The following is an 18,490-nucleotide window of genomic DNA, read 5'->3' on the forward strand; positions in this document are numbered from 1 at the left end:
GCCTACCTCTCAAGCTATTATTTGACAATTCCAAATACAATAGAAAAGAAAATTTGAAGATGAGGGAAGGAATGGTTCCATTTAAGAAATTTGATTGTAGCCACAGCTGCTCCAATTTTGCAAGATTTCCTAGCTCCTGCGGAATTTCTCCTGCGAATTATAAGTAAAATATGCATAAACATTTATAACTCATCAACGTGCCCTCAAGGAGAAAAGGATGAAATTGAGAAAAAAATGTATTGCTTGAAGAGACTCATCAAAATAATTTACTCACAGAATTGAAGAACTATAGACTCACAGGAATAAAAGTGAAACGTTATTAATTTTCATTAGTTAATTGAACTCTTTGATCGTACCTTGGAATTTGTTATCTCGAAGAGATAACACCGAAAGCCTTGTCAATTTGCCGATTTCTTTCGGTATAGCTCCTGTGAACTGATTGAGTGATAAATATAACTTTCGCAGCTGTCTGCAGTTTGATAAAGTGGATGGTATTTCGCCGTAAAACGTGTTATTTTTCAGGAGCAGGGATTCCAAATTAGGAAAATGATTACAAATATTGGGTGAGAGTTGGTCCGATAGTGTATTGCTTGAAAAATCAATAAAAGTTAAGGAAGACATATTGGAGATGGAAGAAGGGAAAGAACCAGAGAGTTGGTTATCACTGAGATCAAGTATTTGTAGTGAGTTTATGCTGAAGATAGAGGAAGGTATGGCACCCGAAAGTCGGTTATGACTGAGATTAAGTGATTGCAGAGAAGATAGATTCCCAAGCTGGGAAGGGATGGTGCCTGTGAGGCCAAAAAGAGAAATATTCAAAGCTGTGACTCTATGGTTATAGACATCACAAGTCACTCCTGTCCAATTACAGACAGAAGTACTCGTGCTCCAATTTTTAGCTACGAAATTGGTTGGATCATGAGTTATATGAGCTTTGAAGGCAAGAAGAGCATCTCGGTCTGTGGTAATACTAGTTGTGTTAGCTGATGCAATAATGAAGGAAAGAGTAAAGCAACGGAGTAAGAGAAATCTGATCATCATCCCGAGAGACATGAGATGAGAGAGTACTTCGATTGTGATGTGTTTGCTTAATTGAATTGGTAATGCAGGAACACTCCTAAGTGCTCCCAAGTATTTATAAAGAAACCGAAATTTCGAAGAAGCAGCAGAAAGAAAATTGAGGAGTGAAAAGACTACTCACGACTTGTCGGAAGGTGCAAGAACTTTTGTGGACCCGTTGCATTAAGCAGGCCTTCAAGTCCACTATGAATCACTAGATATTTCCCTCTATTCTTTTTATCAAAATACAACTATATATTATAATCCTAATAAATTATTCTAGTAAGTTTTGTTTTTCTTTATAATCATGTTTGTATTGATATATGATGTGGACTAATTTATTCCCTATGGTCAGACTTCTAATCTCACAATCGAAGTTAAATTTTTAAATTGCGATACATTATATTATATGCATTAATTAGTTTTAAATTGACTCTGAGGACTGCCCCCTTCATAATCATATTTATATTGAATAGGGATTTATTTCCTATGATCAAACTTGTAATCTCATAACTGTAAAACAAATTTCTAGTAATGGAAATTTCATAATTCTATTAGAAATGTTCTTCTTTGAGTTTGGAGCAAAAATATCGTCGAATGAAATAATTAAGTTTTAGCCTTTTAACATTTACAGATCCAAGAAGAGATTATTATTTTGATTAAATAGATTAAATTACTAAGTTAAATCCCTAAATTATGTAGAAAGAGGAGTGAGAAATTTAAAGAATAACTTTAAATTTAAATGTGATCGTGAGAGTTATCTTAAAATATTCTACTATTCAAAACATTATTTACAATTTTCTTCTCTCAACAACATGATATACAAGTTATCTAAAAAATTGAAAAAATTATCCGTGACTCTATCACAAATGCAAAGTTCCTGAAACTCAAATTTTTGTATAAATTGTTGGGATTGATCAGTCGTGTTCGATAATTATAATTATTTTTTTTAAATGATAAAATTTACTTGTCATGAGCATTACATAAACCAGTGACGTCACATTCTCCAAAGAAAGCTCTTTGCGTGTCAAATGAGAACCCTTTTGTCTGAGGTAAAAAGGACAAAAGTTGACGGCCAGTTTCCTCTCAAGTCAATGAAGAAGGACACAAATGGGAAAAGACTTTTCACGCCCACTTAATTAAAATTAAAATTTTATTGGACAGTCCCACCGGACCCACCCTTCTCTTGCACTTGTAAAAATTAAATTGAACACTAAGTTTTTCTTGGCTACATGACAATGTTTGTTTTGTTTTGTTTTGTTTGTGTGGAGTCAATTTAATTGCCCTAGTATTACGTCAAAGAAAATGTTTGTTGGGCAAAACTATCTTATTCCTATTGTACCAAACACCATTTTTATATTTTCTTTAACAGTCTCTATAATTTTCTGTAAATAATAAAAACTATAAATTTTAAAAATTTTATTCAATAAGCCCCAATTAAAATATAATAATTTTAAAATTCTAAAAAATTTATTTGGCATTTTCTTCAATAATCCCTATTGTTTTCTGTAAATAATAAAAACTATAAGTTCTAATAATTTTATGTAATAAATCCAATTAAAATATAATAATTTTAAAATTCTAAAAAGCTTATTCTCTCTATCTCCTTCTCAATCAATTTTAAATTTAAGTTTCATTCTTTATAATTTTAAATTTAAGTAATAGAATAAATATTATATAATTTATTTATTTTCATATTAAATAAATAATTGATCGGCTTCATACGTGGGATAAAATATAAGTAATATAATCTCAAATTTACATATAGAAATTTATTATTTTGAAAATATTATTTATAAGCTCTATAATGAATTTAAATGACTATCCAAGAATTTATTTAATATTTATTTATTTTTCATTTTAATATTGTCAAAATTTATATAAAACCTTATCCAATTTTGTGTTACACTAAATACAAATAATATTTGGTATTTTAAGTAAATGGAAGTGGAGAGTATTTTAGCAAGTTAAAATAATCCATCCATATTTTTAATATATAAATATGTTCATTTACTAAATTATCTTTGATAATAAAATATTTAATGGACCAATGTGTCAAAATTTTAAAATTTAATCTTTTCTTATTCGTTTAGTAAACACAAGGGACCACATCATTAATAACCAAATGATAACATCCAAGCCGTTAGAATAACCTTTGCAACTATTAGGTTGGATCCAATGGTTGGATCACAAAAAGACAAAAAAAAATAGGTATGAAACATTAGTTGTATTGTAGCTGGACCCATGTTTGTTTTGCTTTGTTTTTAGTGTAAATTCAATTTACATAACCAATCACTCGAGGAGTGAAGGATTTCCAACTATGTCACAACAGATATTGAAGTGTTTTTGCTATTCGTTTGATAATTCAATAGTTATTTCATGCAATTACAGCAAATTTTATTTGCGATATGATTGGAGTTGAGATTATTAAGGAGTTGTGTTTCTAACTCTTTTTTTTTTTCAATCTTATATAGTCTAACAGTTATTCAATCTTTTTCTCACTCACGTGAACAAGACTCAAATGTCAAACCTCTTGTTTTTAAACACAAGAGACTTTAGTTTTTATTATTTTAATTAGATGACACCCACATTATACTTTTAATTCATGGTTGTATCTAAATATTTATCAAATAGTTTCATTTACATTAAGTTAATATAATGCTTGGGGAGTATTTATTTTCTTAGATTTTGCACTTTATAATTCTGTATAAATGGATCAAGCACTCTAATTGTGATTTTTATTTGGATATTTTAAAAGATAAAATGACCATCCAAATCCATTTATTTTGAAAAAAATTAATGGTCTAATATGTTTTAAATAATAAAATAATATTTTTCCCCCTTGTCTTCGTCACTGGCTTCTCTCCCAACTCAGAAAGTCTTTTTAGCGTGTCAAACGGGGAAGGAAGCTGGCATCTGCTGTGCCAAAGAACTGCTCTTGGCGCGATCACAGGTCAAGAATTGACAGAGTCAATGAAAAAAGAGAGAATCAACAGTGACTAATGGAATATATATGGGGTAATTGTCTTGTTTTCTTTTTTTTTTCTTTTTTTAATAATTATTTAACAAATTAATATAATATTCAAGAAAATTTATGGGTAGTTAATCGTCTGGAGTTCTAAAGCACGATATGTACGTTGTTTTTTGAAGTAATTTGTTGATACAAATTTTTAATTAATGTACCGTAAATTAATTTTTGTTCCCAATTTTCTTCTATATAAAGTTTTGTGGCCCTTTTTTTTTTTTTTTTGCTTTAGTCAAGGATTTCCAACACATGCTTCCTGTGGTCAAGACTCTACAGTAGATACAAATCACCAACATGTGTTGGGGTTACCAGAGATAATCCTCTTATGCTCAAGTCACATCTTTTTTTAATTAATTTTTTAGGGGGAAAAATTTTTAAGAGGTGGCTGGTATTTTGTACCAATTCTTCATCCTACCGTTAAATGGGCGGCCTTGCCTCTATATGGTCAACTTGAATTAATTGTGGTGGGGGGGGGGGGGGGGGTTGGGTTGTGTGGAACTTTTCTTTTGACAAGTGTCAATCAAGATTCATGTACGGAGACACATATCCAAATGTGTAAATTACCCTTAAGTAATTTACTTACAGTTCTAAGCATTTAGGTCCTTCTTGAAGAAGATGGATCTCGATCATTTTTTAAGAATCATGCCCTTGGGCATTTTGTTGAAACTCGTCTTTTAGGCTTTTTACTTAAAAATATTTTCTAAGTACATATGTTATTTTTTATAAAGAATGGATCTAAATCATTCTTTATAAAGAATTCTTTGTATAATTATATCTTTGGCACTTTATCGAAGACACATCTTTGAGCATTGTACTTAAAATTATTTTCTATGTACTAAGGTTATTCTTTGTAAAAAATAGAACTATGTAATTCTTTGTAAAATTTTTCCTTTACCACTTTATTGAAGACTCGTGTTTTGAGTATTTTATTTTCTAACCACAGTTATTCTTTATAAAGAATGAATATAGTTTATTCTTTTGTAAAATTACGCCTTTGGAGTTTTTTCGAAGACTCGTTCTTTAAGTATTTTACTTAGAAATATTTTTGAATTACCCAGGTCATTCTTTGTAAAATAATAGATCTAGTTTTTTTTGTTGAATCACGCCCTTAGGGGCTTTGTCATGTCTTGTCTTTAGACACTTTACTTCGAATTATGAAAGTTTAGGTAATCCTTATAGAAAATAGACCTAGCTTATTTTTTAAAAACAATATGCTGTGGGCTTTTTGGGCCTTCTTAATCTGGTGTAACATAATCAATTAGAGAATAGCAATTCTATATATATTTGCAGAAATATTAGTCAGCTAATAGGCTAGCAAATCAAGGATTGCTGATGTTTGGGACCAATGCTGAAGCTAGCAACATTTTTTGGGTGGGATGATTTTTTTTTTCTAGCTAAATTTATTTCCCAAAATATTTGTTGTATACAAATGAAATTATTGAAACATGATACATAAGCAAAAAATTATTAATAAAAGTACAATGTAAAAAAATAATAGTAATATCAAAATTATGTCCCACGATTGTTCAAAAAAGGAAAATCATCTATTATCGAATCTAAGCTAACATCGTCTGTAATTTTCCTTTCAATACAAATAATATATAACCTGAAAGAAATTTATTCTCTCGTCTTGTTTTGATGTGTCAATTTCATGATAGAATACACTCTCTCTATCGAAGAAATTAGATTTGAGGAAGCAATTTTTTTGTTTAAATTTCATAAGGTAAATTTATAATTAACTAATTTTTTTCCCCTAAAACTTAGCCGGGCTACAATTCAGGTTGGTCCACTACAGGCTTCGCCTTTGTTTGGGAGTTCGGAAAATGGAAGAGGGAGAAAAGAGAAAATCTTTATTTTGCTCTGTTAGAAAGAACTGTAAATGACTAAGGTAGTGTTTACTTTCTGGAGTGGGAGTGTGGAGTGTGGATTCCTCCTACTCCAGTGTTTACTTACCTTAAAAAATGGGGGAGTGGGAGTGGGAATCCGTGGGTCCCACTCAATTTTGGAGTGGGGAGTGGGATTCCCACTCTCATGGGGGAGGTGGGAGTGGGAATCCACTCCCCCCTCTTCCCATTTTATCCCTATAATTAAATAAATAAATAATATTTAATAAAATAAATAAATAATATCATATTTATTAAAAATAATAATTATATCATATTTATTTTATTAAATTTAATAAAATAAAAATAAATTAATATTATATTTAAATTAATAATATTAAACATTAATTTTAATAAATATTAATTATTTATTTAATTAATAATAATAAATATTTTATTCTAAAAAAATATTAATTTTGTACTATATTATCAATAATAATATTTCATTTGTGTTGCTATTATTAATAATTTTTATTCACATAATTTAAATTAAAATTAATAAAAAATTATGATTTACATAATTAAGAATATTAGTAATTATTATTAATTTAGAAATATAATAAAATATTTATTTTATTTTCCAAATATTTTTTATTAATTTTTTAATTACAAATTATAATTTTGTACATAAGGATAAAATTGTAATTTAAAACAATTTACTCCCAATCCAAGACAAAGTAAACAAATGGCTTGCCTAGTCCTAGAAGTCAAAGTCATGGGTCAAGTATATGTGTCACATGCATCAATAAATTTTGACAAAGGAGTGCCTTTAACCCGACGACTCATGCACGCGTTCGCAGAGTCACTGAAGTCGACTCATCGAAAGAGGAGATAATTCATTTGCGTGTTCAATGGGTAGAACTTAAAGGTGATAAAAATATATGCTCGGTCCGAATCCGGACTATACCCGGGCATTGTGGGTCGGATATTATTTGGTCTGAGTATGAAGCCGGGTCGGTCTTGGACATCACTTGATAAACCTGGAACCCGAATTTTATAAAAAAATTATAAAACATATATTATTTTAAATATTTATATTTATTTGACTCATTTATTATACATATATAAAGTTTTAAATACTTAAAGTTTATATTTTCATGTCAAATTTTATTGAAATAAATTTAAAACTTATAAAATTACCAAAAAATAAAAAAAATATATACACATATAATATTAAAAAATATAAAATTCGGGTACTCGAATTAAAATTCGGACCGGATCCGGACCCGGACCGGTTGCATCCGGACAAGATCCGGTCATTGCAATACCCGGACCCGGCCTGGGATTTTGCCATCCCTAGTAAAACTTTACATTAATTCTTGAAACGTACATCGACGTTTTTTTGTTTCTATTTCGGATTCAATACACATTTATGAGAAGTGAAGATTTTTTTCACTCTAATATTTACTTGCACATTTAAAAAGGAGAGTAGGTGGGATTCACTTTATTTTTAGAGTTTGAAGTGGAAATTCACTCCCTCCTCTTCTTTTTTTTTATCATATTTATAAATATGAAAATATAATTATGAATATAATATAATTATATTTATTAAAATAAAATAATATTATATTTATTTAAAAATAATAATATCATATTTATTTAAATAGTATTATTATATTATTTAATAATATTACATTTATTAAAAATAATAAAATTAAACTTATTTAAAAATAATATTATTATATCCATGGAGAATTAATAATATTACTATATACTATCTTTATTTGTAAATATAATATTATTATATCTATTTAATTTATTATATTTATTTAATAATAATAATAATAAATAGTTTATTATAAGAAAATATTAATTTTGTACTATTAATATCAATGTTTCATTTTTATTGCTCTTATTAGTAATTTTTAATTTACATAATTAAATTTAAAATTTAAAATTTTGATTTACATAATTAAAAATATTAATAAAAATTATTCATTTTTATAATTAAAATTAATAATAAAATAAATAGTTCATTTTACAAATATATTTTTTTTCACTTTGTAATTAAAAACTAAATTTTTTTAAAAAGGGTAAAACTGTAGTTTATAATAATTTATTTACAATTCAAGACAAAGTAAACACATAAATGAGATTCTGATTCTTATTCCATACACCAATTCCAATGAAACTAAACAACCTACTCCCCATCCCACTCCACACTCCTAATCTCAGGATTCATATTCCTTATAATTCTCACTCTAGTTTGAAAAGTAAATGCTACCTTAATGAGTTTTCTTCGCATTGTTAGTGTACATACATATTGGTAACAATTCTAATTCAAAATAATTCTATATTTTGATTTAAGATTCTATTTAATTCTTATATTTTAAATTACTTAAGATATCTCTACCCTTGCTTTTTCTTTTCTTTTACAATTAAAACCCTTGCAAACAATATTTTTTAATATTAATGAAAAGAAAAAAATGTTAATTTAACAAATTAGCCTTAAAAATAAAATAAAAACTACTTGCAAATTCTTCTGTTATTATTTTACTTTTAAGATTAAGTTGGTAACTAATTTTTTTTATAAATAATAATTAGTAAGATTCTTGGTAGGATATTAAACATTGTTTTTAAGTTAAGCAATACTAATTAATTTATTAATAATTTTTAGCAAGATTGTTGCAAAAATACAAAAAAAAATACTAGCTCTTTCATAGTGACATTTTTTTGGTTAATTTGTTAATAAATTTTTATTGGTTGATTTGCACTTATGTATACATAAATTAATTAATGTCAATAATATCGTTGTAAGGCTATTATTATAAATGTAAAGAAAAGTAAGGGTATGAATGTAATAAATTCACTACATAGTTATCTTGAGATTATTTTCTAAAATATAGGGACTAAATGAGCACTTAAGTCAAAATATAGAACTAAGTGAGCTTTTGCCATATGATATGCATGATATTCTTGATTATTGTTATATGATTTTACACTAATAATACGATTTTAAAACATTTAGGAGCTATTTAATGGTAACAATTAGTAAAATCAAAACAAAGTGATTGCATCCTTTGTTTCGGCTGATTTTTCTTGTACACAAGATCAATTCTTCTTGTTGAAAAAATAGCATAATAGTATGTTATTTTGAGGGCACATTTTGAGTGGAACTCACTTAGCAAAAGTAGGAAATCTTGAGATGTTCGGATTTTACTCCATAAACACTTCAAAATGGTATATTTATTTACTTAAAATGATGCTTGGGTGAATGAGAAATCGATTCTCAAAATGCACCCTTGAAGTTGGAATTTTAAAAGGAAATAAAATTTGTCCCACAAGAAAAAAATAAACTAAGGGATTTGTGTTTATATATATATATACTTATCTATGCATGAGCAAGAATTTTGAGAATAGAGGTTCTCTCCACACACGCGTGCACAGGGGAGGTGCAAATCCAAGACCGATTTGGTTAAACTCGTGCACGCATACGCGAATGTCAGCCCAAAATCACCCAAGTCCTCATGGCCACATTTTTAATTTCTTTTTAAATTTGTAACAGCTTTTTCACAATTAAAATCAAATCAGATTTGATTTGTGGATAATTATTGAGCCATTACAGAATTGAATTCTTTTGAATTCAATAGGCTGTTATAGAATTGAATTTTTCAATTCAATGGGCTGTTACACAAATAAAATTAATTCATATATTGAATTCGAAAATTAAATTTACGCATACCCTCATGTGTATAAAAAGGCAGTCTTCCTCATTTCTTGAACACAGAAAAATACACACAGAGCACTTAAAATTTTTTTTCTTCCTTTGCCATTTTGTTTTGATCGAGAATCTACGTTGTGTTGTTCGCTGGAATTATTTGTTCATACTTAACAAATAATTTGTTCTTGTTATATCCTGAGAAATAGATACCAACAAATCTAAAAACACCGTAGTATGTGGTAAATCTGTTTTAAGGAAATTGTTTTAACAGGCCTTGGGTTTTCTTTGTTTCATTATTATTTTTTCTTTCTTCTTCTGATTATTAGTAGTTGTTTCCGTGATTTTTAGCAGCTGCTTTATTAAGTTTTGTTGTTGTTTCAATTCTGTTGTTAATAGAATTCATGTTTATTTGCTGCTGCTTTTAATTGTTCCTCACTGCAATTTTCTTTTTTTTCCAATACTTCCCTGTTCTAAGATATCTTGATCCATCAAGTACAAGTGTGAGCTGGATAAAGGACGAGCAACACTTCTGACGATGCTTATGTATATACACTGAAACACACACACACACACACACGTAAGGTATAAGATACAAGTAATATGCAGGACAATGTGATAATATATTATCTTAAATTTTAAATTTAAAGAAAACATTGCAATAGTTTTGTCGTAGAATAATTCTACTTGTCTATATTTAATCTTGAAATTTCATCTTAGAGTAATGCAACATAGATGAAGTAGAGAGTAAATATAGGATGATCTGATGAATTATCTTAAAATCGTAAAAATTTCCATTAAATCATATAAATTTTGGAAAATTTGTTGAAACAATCGTACTATAGAATACTTATTTATCTTAGAAGTTATCCAAATAATGTAGCGAGTGATGTTTTACATACATACATACATACATACATGTGTGTGTGTGTGTGTGTTTGTGTATAAATGTTTTACATAATCAACCACATGTTAAATATTAATATCACATATTTACATTCCATATGAACAAAGTCGAACATATAGTATAAGGTTCTATTTGATACGCATGATATGATAGGATGGGATGAGATGTGATAGGATGAGACAAGATATGATTTGATTAAATATAATATTATGTTGTATTTAGTGTAGTTTAGGATTATACTGTAACCAATCCTGCGTTACGTTTGGTAAGCCATCGGATTAGATAGTCACTACTATATTTTATGTAATTAAAATTATCTTATTAATATATTCTACATATTAATTTAATCAAAATTAATTTAAAAATTATCTTAAATTAATTGTTACACCACAATTTAAAAAGTAAATTTGCTCTAAACTCATTTTAGAGTAGAAGTTTTAAAATTTTGCATGAGACATTGAACATAACTAAAAATATAAAATATAAAATAATAAAAAATCTAAATTAAATCAATTTATCGATAAATCTAAGCATTGGAAAAAAATGACAAAACCTTCTGTAAATTTTTTCTTTTTATATTTAACCTATTTATATATTTTTTAAATAAGAGGTTACGCATTAATATCATCAATAAACATAATAAGAAAATTAGTCTGTAAATATGGAAATATATTATGCAATAATATCATATTTGATTTTCTTATCCCACGCCGTGATGCCCTGTATTAGAACAAAAATATTTTAGCTGTATTTTTCTTAGCCCAAGGGTCCTTTAAAATTGATTTTTAAACTATTCAATTCGCTAATTGGTCCGCCCAAGATTCTTATCTCAATCACCAAACATAGGATTGAGATTATTTTATCCTAACCTAACGTAATTGCACCACAAACAAATGCCACCAAACAGCCCTTAAATGTGCGAACAAAGCCCAACTTAAGCCCACTAATGATTAGGGTAAGAAAAGGGTGATATTTGACCCCTTAGTTTATCTCATCAGTCCCCATTTTTCAATTAACCTCATTTATTTTCAGATTTACCCTTATGAAAAATTAAAATAAAAAAACTTTTATTTTATTTCATCTCTCTCTCTTATCTCTGAAACATCACCACTTATTTTCCTCATTACCGTCAATTAGAATTGCAGAACTCAATATTTTTGACAAAGTTGCCCATTTGTGCATTGTTATCTAAAGATTAATTTGTTCCAATGAATATTTTACTCTGCAGTGAGACTACTTAAATTCAGTTAGATGATTATAGTCGTTTTGATTGTCCAGACACAAAGGCAAAAAGAACTTCAACTTAGCACAATCTAAATCCAAGGCAATCTAGAAATTAGAACCGATCCAATGAGACTATATAAATTCAATTAGATGATTATAGTCATTTTGGCATTGGCCAGTTTTGCATTTTGGACCTCAACTTGTCAACTTTGTGATAGGTCCCAATCACAGCAGTAGAAAATAAACTAATAAATACTCACTTTCTTTGGGTGAAAGATAAACCACACAATTGTTTGCAAGAAAATTATTGTCCCCTTTATTCATTGCTAACGTTCCAATAAATAGAGTTAAGCTTAACAGATCAGCTTCAACTCAGGAAACTAACTAGCCAAAATTCAAGGAAATAAGTTGTAACAACTTTGAATGAGCAGAAATACAAAACATCAGAAAATAAAATAAAAAGCTTTTACTGTTGCTATTTACTGGTTTAGACTTGGTCTAACACAAGCAAAAAACTTGGGATTCTTCTTAGGAGTTCGCTGAGATCTTCTTGGTCTATCAATACTCCCCCCGCCAATTGGATCCTTGTCCTCAAGTTCCAGATAAGGAAACTGATTACGCAGCAGTGATGAGTCTTCCCATGTAGCATCTTCTTTGGGCAACTGCTTCCACTTCACTAAGCTCTCCTCAATGAATTTATTGCCTTGCTTAATCCAACGTGTATCGAGGATAGTCTCTGGTTCTACGGAAGCCACACCTTCATCAGTAATAGGTGGAAGCTCTAAAGTGACTTGTGGAGGACCCCCAACATATTTCTTCAAGAGAGAGAAACAGGGTGAATCTTGGCGCCTGCTGGTAGGTGTAGTTGGTAAGCAACATTGCCGATCTTCTTCTCGATTTGATAAGGGCCATAGAACTTGCTGGCAAGTTTCTAATGAACACGTTTGAAGGCAGTTTGTTGGCGATAAGGATGAAGCTTGAGAAGGACCATCTCACCTACTTGAAACTCCATATTTCGCCTCTTCTTGTCTGCTGTTTGTTTCATCCTATTGGCTGCCATGTCCAAATTCTTCTTCAAGTGCTGGAGCAATTCATCCTGCTGTAAGAGGTTTTGATCAACTTCGTTAACCCAAGATAACCCATCAAAATAAAGTGGAATGGAGGGAGGAAGCCGACCATACAAGGCTTGGAAAGGTGTCATCCCCGTTGAGCTGTGGTAGGTGGTATTATACTAGAATTCTGCCCAAGGTAAATAACTATACCATTTTTGTGGCCATTGATGGACGAAACAGCGGAGGTATTGTTCAACACAGCGGTTCACAACTTCGGTTTGTCCGTCGGTCTGCGGGTGGTAGGCGGAGCTCAATTTCAACTTGGTTCCTGACATAGTGAAGAACTCTTGCCAGAATTTGCTAATAAAGATGGGGTCGCGGTCACTAATGATTGATTTCGGCATGCCATGGAGTTTGATGATGTATTCTACAAATTGTTCAGTTACAATCTTTGCAGAAAATGGATGAGATAAGGCAACAAAATGAGCATACTTACTTAGTCGATCTACGACCACCAAAAGACTATCCTTGCCGTGGGAGGAGGGAAGACCTTCAATAAAATCTAGACTAATATCATCCCACACTTGACAGGGAATGGGAAGTGGCTGAAGTAATCCCGCTGGGGCCAGAGTTTCAGTTTTTGTTCTTTGGCAAACTTCACATTGCGTAATGTAGTCTTGGACGGACCGGTACATGGACGGCCAATAAAATTGTTGAGCTAACCTTTTGAATGTCCTCAATACACCAGAATGCCCTGCATTTTGTTGTCATGAAATTCTTGTAGCAGCTGGTTGCAGATAGCTTGCGGAACAATTACTTTTGTTTTGTAGAAGCAGAGACCATTACGCATGGAGTATGGACTAGTGGGATCTGTAGTGGATTGGCGGCTCACTTGCTGCATATAGGGATCATCTTGTGCTGCCTTTCTCATGTCATCCCAAAGAGTAACCTGTGAAACAAACAAAGGATTAAGGAGAGGGCTGTCAGGGCGGCGAGAGAGGGCATCAGCTACTGAATTTTCACATCCTGGCCGGTAAAGAATTTCGTAGTCATAGCCCAAAAGTTTTGCTACCCATTTTTGTTGCTCAGGAGTGGCCACACGTTGATCCAAAAAATATTTGAAACTCCGATGATCGGTCCAAATGAAGAATCCCTGCCCAAAAGATATGGCCGCCAGGTCCGGATTGCTTCTAAAATTGCGAGCATTTCCTTGGCGTAGATGGACCATGCTTGTTTACTAATTCCCAAGGCGCGACTCATAAATGCAATTGGCTGACCCTGCTGAGTAAGGACAGCACTGATTCCATCACCTGAAGCATCAGTTTCAACAATAAAAGAGTCATTGAAATTTGGCATGGCTAAAGTTGGGGTAGTTGTCATGGCTTGCTTGAGCAGCTTAAATGCACCCGCTGTTTCTTCAGTCCACTGAAAGCTTCCCTTTTTAAGGAGATTGGTATGGGGGCGAGCCAAAAGTCCATAGTTCCGAACAAATTTATGGTAATAACCTGTCAAGCCTAAAAAGCCACGCAATTCAGTAATATTAGCAGGTTGGGGCCAAGCTACCATGGCCTCAATTTTTCTGTTGTCTACCTTTACCTCTTGATGCGTCACAATATGGGCCAAATACTCCAGTTCCTGTTTGCCAAAGTCACACTTGCTTGCTTTGATGAAAAACTGATGTTGTCTCAGGATGTCTAATGTGGTTCTGACATGTTCTATATGTAATTCTCAGGTAGGACTATAAACAAGAATATCATAAAAAAAGACTAGTATGAACTTGCGAAGATGAGGATGGAATATCGAATTCATAATGGCTTGGAAGGTGGAAAGGGCATTGCATAGACCAAAAAGGCCATTATGGATGCTAAAGGCAGTTTTTGGAATATCGGAAGCATGTACTCGTACCTGATGATATCCAGCTCTCAAGTCTAGTTTGGTGAAATAGGCTGCCCCATACAACTCATCTAGCATATCATCTACCGTGGGGATAGGAAATCGGTCTTTGATGGTGACTGCATTTAGTGCCCGATAATCTGTGCAAAATCGCCAAGTACTATCTTTCTTCTTCACCAACAAAACGAGCGATGAGAATGGATTGGTGCTGGGTCGAATGATTCCCATGTTGAGCATCTCGTGGACCTGTTTTTCGATCTCTGCTTTTTAAAAATATGCATATCTATAGGGCCAAACATTGATGGGTTGAGTACCTTCTTTGAGGGGAATGTGATGGTCGATATCTCTTAAGGGTGGTAGTGTGGTTGGTTCCTTGAACACATCTGCATAGTCTTTCAATGTCTGCTGCATATTAGGACTGATGTCTGCCCAGGTGGACCTCTCGACAGTGTGCAGGTAGATAGCAAACATCATTTGGCCTTGGCACATCTCTTTCGCAACCGACGTCAATGATGTAGCTTGAATGATTTGGTTAATTCCTTGTAATCTCCGTACTTGATTATCCCAGTGGAAGTCCATGGTTAATTGTTTCCAATTGCAGACCACAGAACCTAGCATCTCTAGCCATTGGATGCCTAACACCATATCAAGTCCTGTTAGGAGTAGAGAATAGAGGGTGAGTGAAAAAGTAATGCCTTGTAAATTCACTTGTACCTCTTCAAAGCGACCTTGGCAGGTTAGTCGTTCCCCATTTGCTACGAGGACAGCAAACGATTTCGTTGGTACCACTGGAAGTCGAAGCAATCTGGCTACTCTCTCACTCAGGAAATTGTGAGTAGATCCACTGTCAATAAACACCATCACGTGTTGAGACCTAATGGTAGTTGCTACTCGCATGGTTTGAGGGGATGTCCAGCCTGTTAGTGCATGTAGTGAGATTTCTGGTTCGACTTGATTTTTTAGAGTTGCTGCCATCTGCAACTCTTCGTCCTCCATCTCATATTCTTTGGTTTGGTTGCTGCTTGGGCACTCAAGAAGGAGTAGTTGAGGTCCTTGGCACTTGTGTCCGAGGGTGAATTTTTCGTTGCAGTTGAAACAAAGCCCTTGTATTCTCTGTTTCTGCATTCCATCCCAACTCAACCTCTTGGGTGTGGCTGTTGGGTTAGAACGATTCATTGTGGTGCTGGTGGTAGGTACACGATTCAGAAGTGGAGGTTATGTGAACCTCTTTGTTCTGGCAATTTGCTCATCCCTCATTCTTGCTAAGCTGATGGCTTCCTTCAATGTTTTGGGTTTGAACATTCGAATTCCATCGGAAATTTCGGGTTTCAATCCTCCCATGAAAGTGCCAACGAGAGCCTTCTGTGTCCATCCGTGAACTCGATTGCCAAGCCTCTCAAACTCTTTTTGGTAATCACGAAGGGATCCAACCTGTCGAACTCTAGATAGAGCTTCATCAAAATCTTCACACTCTGTTGGTCCAAAACGAGCCCATAATTCCTCTTCAAAGAACTCCCAGGTCACTGAGCGGCCTTCCTCCTGGTAAGTCCGACGCATCCATTGCCACCATTGATTAGCTTCTCCTTCAAGGTAGAAAGATGCTAGAGTTACCTTCTGATTATCTGCTATGCCTTGAAATTCAAAGAATTGAGCTACTCTACTAAGCCATTCAATGGGATCTTCTCCAGAGTATTTTGGAAACTCCAACTTTGCCATCTTGGAAGAGAAAATCTGTCTGCCGCCGTCATTCTCCTCTCGATTTGAACGGAAAGATCCTTCTCGCCCATGGTTGTTGTTCCTAGAGGCTACTCTGGTTGATAGAAAAGCTTCTGAAAGTTTGTTGATGGTTTCCTCCAAATGGTGCAGCTTATCAGTTACACCTAACTCCAGTTGATGCATTCCATCTTGAACTCCACCTAGTCCAACCTCCAAAACCTCAATCCTCTCTTTGTTGGATGCCATTATAACCTGCTCTGATACCAATGATAGGTCCCAATCACAGCAGCAGAAAATAAACTAATAAATACTCACTTTCTTTGGGTGAAAGATAAACCACACAATTGTTTGCAAGAAAATTATTGTCCCCTTTATTCATTGCTAACGTTCCAATAAATAGAGTTAAGCTTAACAGATCAGCTTCAACTCAGGAAACTAACTAGCCAAAATTCAAGGAAATAAGTCGTAACAACTTTGAATGAGCAGAAATACAAAACATCAGAAAATAAAATAAAAAGCTTTTACTGCTGCTATTTACTGGTTTAGACTTGGTCTAACACAAGCAAAAAACTTGGGATTCTTCTTAGGAGTTTGCTGAGATCTTCTTGGCCTATCACTTTGGATCGTGAACCAATCCAATGAAAGAATTTTTTGCCGACTTGAGACATTTTTAGAATTTACTGGACTCAATTGAAAGTCCTTAGTGTACCAAATGGTTAACTCATCACTATGCACTCTCCTGAAATCAAGCCTTTTTCTAAGGTAAGAGGTGTTAGAAAAAAAAAACATAAATGGTCATTTTAAGATAGGTTTTGAGTAAGATGAATATTGAAAAAGTATATTTATATAGATAATTCGGAAGAGCTCTTCACAACGAATTATAAAACACTCAAATTGATACTTGAATAAATGAGAAATTAGATCTCAAATTACACCCATTAGACTGAAAAAATGAAGCAAAAAGTGACAAATCCCTCATTGTAAAAGTGACATGTAATAGATGGTAAGTATTGTAAGGATTAGGATCTCCCTAGGCATGTCTACGCGGGGGTGTAAATTATGAATCAACTTGGCTTGACTCGTTGTGCTCTCGCGTCCCGCATACATGAATGCCATCCAAATTTGAGCAAACTAGTCTTAGTTTACGTTTCCCATATTCTTTTTATAATGCATTGGAATTTAATTTATAGTAATAAAATTAAATCTAAGAGTGTAACAACGAAATCAATTTGATGATATATTAGCTGCATTTATAGAAATTTATGATGCATAACAACAAGAATTAAAAGGCTACTATTCAGGATGAAAATGACTGATTTTCAAGGGGAAAAACAACTTAAATAGCTATTTCAACCAATTAAAGCTAGCAAATAACTAATCGATAATTAATCGCAACTGTTATAGATTTCAATTTCAAAAATTAAATTAGAAATTTTAAATTCAAAAGTTAGCGCATTTTTCATGAACCAAATTGTCCTCCATGAATTCTATAAATTGGCATCCAATTTCATTTGCAAAATACACCAAAAAATTAAGTGATCTTCTACTCTTCCTTCTCAAGCAAATTCTCTCTAGCTTTTAGGCTTTAGTGTAACAGAGTTCAAATATTAGTCTTGGACCTACCACCTATCTCTTAAAAATTAACAATATTTTACAACTACCACACCACCTATTATTCATGACAGTTTTACTTCTTACGGAGATATTAACTAGTCATAGAACTTTGCCCCCAAGGGCGTGGTCGGGTTGGTTGCAGTGCAGATGTAAACTCTACCAAAACTCGGTTTCGATTCTTGGGAGTGGTAAGAGTGATACAAATTGTATCTAGACTTGCCCATCCTCCCTTACCTTTAAAACAAAAAAAATAGTCATGAAACTTTCCATGAATTAGGCTTGGGCTTAACAAATGAATTAGAGTTGGGCCATCAAAGTGGTGTTGGGCTTTTAACAAGGGCATGGATCAATCCTTATTTTTCAATATCTTAATTTGTAAGCAATTTGTGAAGCCTTTGAATATAAGTTTGTAGTCATGCCATTACAAGTGCATGTATTATGTATTTATTTTGCTATATG

At 32.4% G+C, this 18,490-nt stretch overlaps 1 protein-coding gene across 1 annotated transcript in view; it reads right to left on the bottom strand.

Moving 5' to 3' along the window:
* Nucleotides 1–1,125, bottom strand: part of LOC18039054 (receptor kinase-like protein Xa21) — a 9,793-nt gene extending 8,668 nt beyond the window's left edge. The window contains exons 1-2 of the mRNA XM_006428280.2: nucleotides 357–1,125; nucleotides 7–150 (exon numbers count right to left, since the gene is read on the bottom strand). Coding sequence (XP_006428343.2) covers nucleotides 7–150; nucleotides 357–1,053 — 841 coding nt within the window. The 5' untranslated portion in view covers nucleotides 1,054–1,125. The remainder of the gene's footprint in view (nucleotides 1–6; nucleotides 151–356) is intronic.
* Nucleotides 1,126–18,490: the final 17,365 nt, after the last annotated feature.

This window comes from Citrus clementina, unplaced genomic scaffold, assembly GCF_000493195.1.
Source record: "Citrus clementina cultivar Clemenules unplaced genomic scaffold, Citrus_clementina_v1.0 scaffold_6, whole genome shotgun sequence".
In the NCBI taxonomy this organism is placed as follows: domain Eukaryota; kingdom Viridiplantae; phylum Streptophyta; class Magnoliopsida; order Sapindales; family Rutaceae; genus Citrus; species Citrus x clementina.